Source organism: Spinacia oleracea, chromosome 1 (assembly GCF_020520425.1).
Source record: "Spinacia oleracea cultivar Varoflay chromosome 1, BTI_SOV_V1, whole genome shotgun sequence".
NCBI classification, from domain to species: domain Eukaryota; kingdom Viridiplantae; phylum Streptophyta; class Magnoliopsida; order Caryophyllales; family Amaranthaceae; genus Spinacia; species Spinacia oleracea.
This window is the reverse complement of record NC_079487.1, coordinates 42,273,770-42,281,734: the sequence shown is the minus strand read 5'-3', so window position 1 is coordinate 42,281,734 and position 7,965 is coordinate 42,273,770. Positions and strand designations below refer to the sequence as shown.

General features: G+C 35.4%; 1 protein-coding gene across 1 annotated transcript; it reads right to left on the bottom strand.

Annotated features, from left to right (window-relative positions):
- Window positions 1–3,834: 3,834 nt before the first annotated feature.
- Window positions 3,835–5,574, bottom strand: LOC130463987 (uncharacterized). Its single transcript, XM_056833308.1, has 2 exons — window positions 4,259–5,574; window positions 3,835–4,192 (listed from the first exon to the last, which is right to left on the bottom strand). Exons 1-2 carry the CDS (start codon window positions 5,572–5,574, stop codon window positions 3,835–3,837), a joined length of 1,674 nt encoding a protein of 557 aa, XP_056689286.1.
- Window positions 5,575–7,965: the final 2,391 nt, after the last annotated feature.

Genomic DNA, 7,965 nt, shown 5'->3' with positions numbered 1-7,965 from the left:
AAGGAAAAAAGAGATACACAAAGATTACCAGCTTATGACGTTACAGTGCATATGATTTTGGACCCATTGTGTGGATGTCCTCGAGCAACTGACGATTCCTTTTGTTTTTCTCACTTTCTTCCTACGAAATTAAAAATAAATTATTGAAATCATGTTTTTATCACTGATCAGAGACTTTTCACATGGAAAAGAGGAAATAATGTATATTATAATTCAGAAAATAATTCAGTAATAATCTGCAATACCTTCGTTGTGGTTAAATTCCAATAGTTCAAGAGATCTTCAAAATGAGTCTGTGGCATTGTCTTCGGAGGATCTTTCAGTCTTTCTTCATCAGTATCAAATGGATAATAATATTTCTGTTTTATTCTACATTTATGGATACGCCAACCGTAGTTAACCGTCTCCATTACCCACTTTCTTCCTTCTTCAGGCACCAAGTATTTCTCCTAAACAAAAAAAGTATATGTTAATTAAGTAGATAAAACTTCAGACCTACTACTTAACAAGAATAGATGCATTTGTCATTTCAGAGATAGTGATAGAAAAACCTGAACATAATCCCATATTTTATCATGTGTGGGAAGACTTGGCCAATTAACAAAATTAAGAGGGGCAAGCTCAGAATTTTTAGCCACAGTCCCCAAGAATCGAGTGAATTCTTCAACAATCTCATCATCAGGCCCTACCGGCTGCCCAAACTTATTCAGAATAAGGTAAGGGCGATCTTCCATTGTACGGGCATGTACCTTCACCAATTTTGTCGGCCCACGACGCTTCTTGATTGTAGGAGCTAATACAAGGACAAAAGGAAATAGTAACAATGAAAAAGTTACAAGGATATTGGACAATGCTGTAGCTACAAATGACAAAGTTACAAGCGCTACTATATATATATATATATATATATATATATATATATATATATATATATATATATATATATATATATATATATATATATATATATAAACTGAATCATACCTTCAATGGGGATTTCAATTCTTTGTTGAGATTCATTTTCACGTAAAGCTCCCGTCCAACCATCCATTACTTCATTTTCACGTAAAGCTCCCGTCCAACCATCCATTACTACATTTTCAGCATCCTTAAGTTGTGGTTCAATTTCAAGCCCTTGTCCATTTGTAGTAGTGGATGTAACCTCACATTCATATGCCACTTCATGGTTGGAAGGATTTTCTAATTCAAAGTCGGGAATCACACATCCTGATTGTTTTTTCCGAAACTCACGGAATGCAGACAGTGACCCTGGACGACAATATGCCTTTTGTTGTTGCTTCTTCTGTAACCGGAGAGACTGTTTTTCAGGTTGGTTGTTTCTGTGTTGCTGACTTCTTTGTTGAACCCTACTCATTGGATTGACTGCATTTTGATCAACAGGGTTTTGCAAGTTCTTTTCAAATGGCAGTGAACGTTGTTGCCTTTCCGTACATTGTTCTTCTGAGAGTTGCAATTCTGGAAGTTGCTTCACATGATGATTTTCTGAAGGTTGTTGTTCTGTTTTGTGCTTGATAAATGCAGCCATAGGACCAGACTTTTCTCTATAGACCTGCAAATACCAATAACTATTCATCAACTTGTGCCTCGATTATATGCAGCCATTTTTGTTCTGTATACCTCTGCTATGGGGCTGTTTGGTGTGACTGATTGTTGATAAGTTTTTACATTTTAACAAAAAAATAGAAGATAATTTAAACATCAGTGAACCCACGGACCTTGCGTGCAAGCGTTTTGGTAACCACCTCACTAAAACGTGGCAGCTGTAAAGAAGGTGACCCTCCATTATTTTCAGCAGTCACACGAACCTGCAAAAAAGGTAGCACTGCTCATTTCTGTATGTTCAATGATAAAAAATCAGGTAGAGAAATAAAGAGTGTAAATTGTTGAGCTGAAACACTAAAGGTAGCACTGCTAATTCTGTATGTACAATGACCAAACGGGGATAAATTTCAGGGTTTTTTACAGGATACTATACCCAAAATGGCTGATAGTTATTGGTGGAAAGGAGATGGGATTAAAGAGATTTTCTGGTTATTTTCCTAGTTGGCTCTGTTTCCAGACCTTTATCTGCATCAGTCAAATGCATCAGTCCCACTTGTGAACTATTTTTGGTTATCCAAATCAAAACCACAAGTCAGTTGAAGCCTTGAAGGTGGTTCTCCCATGCATGTCCCATTCTCTTCTTTATTATTCCCCTGACGTCCTCCCATTTTATGGCAAGCATGCTTTCTATTGACTCATCAAAAAATTCCAGTCCTTAATAATCCATTTGAGTAGTCTCATAAACAAGCAATCCACTTTGCAGGACCCAACTCCAAATTTTGCAATTCGAAAAGATAGAACTTGAACAACTCCACTATCATGATATAATTTTAACTCACTCTGACTGAGAGTACTATCCACTAAGACAGGCTGACAGCAAATTATACTCATAACAATAAACTAGCTGGTATAAAAAACTTCAAACAACAGACTAAAACAGCTAGCGAACCAAAATGACTAGTGAAAACATATCACCCCTGTCGGCATAAGAACTTCAAACAGTATGGTAGTCCTATTGCTTTCTAAACACCGCATATTAAAAAGTGAAACGAGCAAGTTAACAGATCCATATCAGATCAGGCCTCCAAGCAAATTGGTTGATAAAAAGATTTTGTAAAGGATTTTCCAATGGATTCTGCAAACCATTGGAAACCGAATTTTTCAATGGATCGATTTTTCCATTTTTCAGAATTTGTATTTACAGAATTTTTATTTACCGAATTTTTCAGAATTTTCAATCTAGGTGACTCTGATAAAACAGAGAAAGAAAGAAGTAAGCTAATAATAAAACAACTTTGCAACAAAGAGCCTGACATATTTGTTTAGAAAAATATTTATGCAGATATCTTCAGAAATTAAATTATCAGTTCCCTTGAAAAAAACTTCACAATAGATGACTGTAGTTATATTATGGGTTCAGAAAGTTTGTGATAGGAAACAGAAAGTGAAGAACTATCAACTAGATGGATGAGATAAGGAACACAAATACACATCAGACAAGCGGAATGTGAATCAGAGAGAAGGAATGGTACTAACCTTGGTGTTGCTTTTTACATTCCCATAACCGAATTCATCCTCACTACCCTCATTCTCTGGCATGTACTCATCATCGCCATCTTTATTTGAAAGCCCTTGGTTGTCATCCCATGTGTTCATTGCTACAATATTATTTGCGAATGCCTTGGATTTATCATATATCTGGGTTGCCAAACTTCCTATTCCTTGAGCTGCCATAAACTCTGCATTGCGTTTCAACTTCTCTAGTCTTTGTCTTTCATAATCCGGTAACACATTATTTTGAAGGATAGATTTAGCTTTAATCCACATCATCTGCAATTTTTGGAAAACATTATACAAATGAGAAAGAAACATTATATATTAAGAGCCATGATAAAAATAAAAAATTAAACTCAACATATCAAGGGGCATCATATAATAACAAGCAAAAAGAAAGCAACATAATATAACAAGGGGCATCATATAATAACCCAACATGCTATTCAACATCCTACCATCAGAAAGTTCGGTGGGGAGGTTGTGGACAGCATAATACCAACCATTCTTGGTTGGATCTTCTACATAAAAAACTTGACGTGCTTGAGATGCTAAAATAAATGGTTCTCCACCACAAATTGTCTTATTCTTGTTAACCATTGTAAAGTCATCATTCGTTTCTGAGTGAAACCACACACATCTAAACAAGACGACACTGAAATGACCATGATAAGATAACTCACTGATATCTTCTAGAGAACCGTAATACGCAACATCTCACAGAATAGGATTCTCATATTTGCTACTAGAAAAACTCGGTGTTAGAGCTGTTAAAGTAACTCCATGGTTTTGAGATACAGAATTTGCATCGCGCTTCATGGTGTGGAAGTGATAGCCATTAACAGAGTACCCGGTGTACCTTTTTGCGACAAACGAAGGCCCTTTTGATAACCATTTAACATGGTCAGATACTACATCACCCTGTTCAAGCCTATAAGTAACTTTCTCCTTAAACCAATCCATGAATTTCTTGCTATGATTTTGAGCACTATCCCATTTTCTTTTCCGGTGAGAACTTATAGATGCCATGTGATCACTGTGGGAAAAAAATATCTTAGTACTAGTAGCCTGTAGCCTATGATGATAGTTATGTAATATAAAAAAAAGAATGAAAATATGTTTATTTTAGAATTTATTTTACCTGATGTATTCCTCAATTTCCTCACAACTTGAATTGAATAAGACATATTGATGCGCTTGAACCCAAGTAGCATGATCAATCATAAACCCATCTTGGTTCTTCTTTGTGGTCCTTCCCTTTCCCCAAGTAGGTCGACCAATATTAGGAAAGAATGGTTGTGAGATACTAGGCTTCACAATATTTGAAGGAGTGTTTGATTGATTTATGTATCTATCACAAAATCTAAGACATTCTTTGGCCCAATATGCTTCTGCCATTGAACCCTCGGGGTAAGCTTTGTTTCGAACATCATCCTTTAACTCATGGAGATACCTCTCAATTGAGTACATGCACCTGCTACAAACTGGACCACCCAACCTAATTTCTTCCACCAAATGAACAGGTAAATGGACCATCACAGTAAAAAATGAAGGAGGGAAAATTGTTTCCAGTTGACCAAGAGATTCAACTATCTCATTATGGAGATTATCAAGAACTCGAGGGTTAATAGCTTTATTCCATATGCCTTTAAAAAAATGACATAATCTTATTAAAGGAGTTGCAACATCTTTAGGTAATGTTATTTTCAAAGCAATTGGAAGCAAGTAATAAATACAAAAATGAGCATCGTGGCTCTTATAGCCCGTGATCTTCCCTTCATTAACTTGTACGCAACGAGAAATATTAGAAGCATAACCCTGTGGTATCTTTGCATTCTTAATGATCCGGCAAAACAAACGCTTCTTTTCTAATGTCAACCAGAATCGCGATCTCGGAATTTCTTCATCATCGCCTTCTCCAATAGGTTGAAGCTCCGGCATAATTTTAAGAACTTCCAAATCTCGACGAGCACTCACATGATCCTTGGTCTTCAAAGGAATGTCTAACAATGTTCCGATGATGTTATCAAATATATTCTTTTCTATATGCATAACATCAAGATTATGGCGGTTAGTGCAATGCTTCCAATAAGGCAAGATAAAAAGTATTGGCAACTTCCTCCACGGAACTTCTTCATCTGGCTTTTTTTTTTGCTTCTTTCCAAATTCATTAGGAAAGTCTCGAAGTAGCTCCTCAATTTCAGTTCCTTTCAATTGAAGAGGTGCAGTTCTCTCCTCGATTTCACCGTTGAAATTTCTCTTATCATGGCGCCAAGGGTGGGCTGGATCTAGAAATATACGAGTTTCCCGGTAGCAAAATTTACGGCTATAGTCCAACCATCGTGATTGTGTGTCATAATGGCAGCAAGGACATGATTTTCTCCCTTTAGTGCTCCAACCAGACAACATTGCATAAGCCGGAAAATCTGAAACAGTAGACATCAAAGCTGCATGCATGTCGAACCTTTTATTTGTCGAAGCATCATATGTTTCCAACCCAAACTCCCACAAATCTTTTAGATCTTTGATTTGTGGTTGTAGATAGATGTCAATATCACTGCCGGGGGTAAAGGGCCGGGAATAAGTAATGCTAACATTAAAAACTCAGACTTGGAGAGCAACCATGGAGGCAAGTTGTAATTAATCAAGATGACTGGCCAAGTACTATGTACAATGCTCATCGTGTGAAATGGATTGAATCCATCTGTGGCTAACGCTAGCCTCACATTGCGAGGTTCTTCAGCAAACTTCGGGTACAACTTATCAAATTCCTTCCAAGCTTCACCATCCACTGGATGTTGTAAAAGCCCATCTTTTTCACGTCCATTTGCATGCCATGTCATGTACCTTGCGGTTTCTTGGCACATAAATAACCTCTGCAACCTCTTCTTGATTGGAAAGTACCTTAGGATTTTGGCTGGAATTTTATATGGCTTTTCATCTACATTGTCCTTATCACTTGATTTCCACCTCGGACTATTACAAACATGGCAACTTGTTGCATTTGCATTTTCCTCCGAATACAACATGCAATCATTGGGGCATGCATCTATCTTAGTATAATTCATCCCTAAAACTTTTAACCCATTTTTCGCCTCTTTAAAAGAAGAAGGCAACTTTGCATCAGCAGGCAACGCTTCCTTAAAAAGTTCTAAAAAAGCATCAAATCCATCGTTGCACAGCTTATAATCACACTTGAGAATAAATAGCCGGATTGTAAAGGCAAGTTTAGAAATTTTTTTACAACCCGGATACAACTCTTGTTGACCTTCTTCAATTAGTTTCAAAAACTTCTTTGCATCTTCATTTGGCCCTTCTCTTAAAGAACCATTCAACAACCCCTCTATGCAATCGTTAATATTAGGAGATACATCAGGATCAACTGTCACATTTTCTCTTTCGTTGTCCGTCCCTACTATGTCTGATCTAGGCACAAAACCGTTGCAAATTAAATGTTCTTTAATAACATTAGTGTGATGCCAAAAACGATAATGACAAATTTCACATGGGCAACAAATTTGATTTCCTTGTGACTTGGATGCAAAAGTGTTTTCAATATACTCATCAACTCCTAGTTCATATTCATCACTCCATCTAGCAAATGTCCACCACTTTTTATTTCCTTTATCCATTACTCTAATTAAAAGACATGACAACAAAACAAATACTGCATTAAATTATGCAAATAAGAAAACTAGTTAAATGCAAATAAAATTTGTAACTAATCACAACATCTTACAACATTTTTTTATATAATATATATATATATAAATATATATATATATATATATATAATATATATATATATATATATATATAAATATATATATAATAATAATAATAATAATAATAATAATAATAATAGTAATAATAACACAAAATGTCAAAGCAACACTGAAGGCACCCTATTTTAACTTAAAAAATAAGACATTTACTGTGATAAGGATAAGGTAGAAAATTGCTTTAGTTTTTCTTTATGACTTGGGCTTGATAATGACCCCCTTCTGATATGTGAAATTCATACTTGCATTCAGTATCAAATAAAGTCAAAATTGTAAATTCTCTAGAATCCAATCACAATTGATATATCAGGGAAGAGATTACATTAACCAAACTTTCTGGAGGATATACAATTGATATCTTGATGTCAGCTAAAGTTTGTTGATTAAGCTTAGGCCACAACATGCAGGCTTATGAAATTAAGAACATTGAAGAGATCGAGTACTTAATTACCAAGAATATATTCCATCTTCTTTTATAGATTAGTATTTTCAAGGCCATTATTAGATGATAATGGGAAGATCTTCCTGTTCCTTAGCTTGTTAACTATTTGATCAAATTGCATTCAGTTCTATTATATATGCTGGTGCCTGGTGGGAATTGAAAGTATGGTTTTTTGGAGGGTATGCCAGTTGTTGTAACAACTTGTAAGATGCCTAAATTCCTCGCATCATAAAAAAGCTTTGAGCTAAACGATATAGTAATACTATAGTACAGTGGCTAGAACGCTTGACAAAGAAATTAATTGATTGGTAAACTGTGAATATGAAACAAGGATCATGCACGTTTAATCATTAATTAGACATACTAATTATTGCAGAACACCCAGGCTGAGTATATATTAATAATCTGATTACGAGGTAGCAGAAATATTACAGCAAGTTTTATGCAGAAATAACTGCAGTACGTTATTCCTTGCAAAACAGACCTATCCAAAGCTAACAAACGATCACTCTCCCCTTTGAAGCAGGAGCGATCAGCATGTCATTGTATGTTTGTAAATTTGGATAAGGTAATAATAGTCTTGAAATCAAATTTAAGAAAAATATCATCTTGAAATCAAAAGAA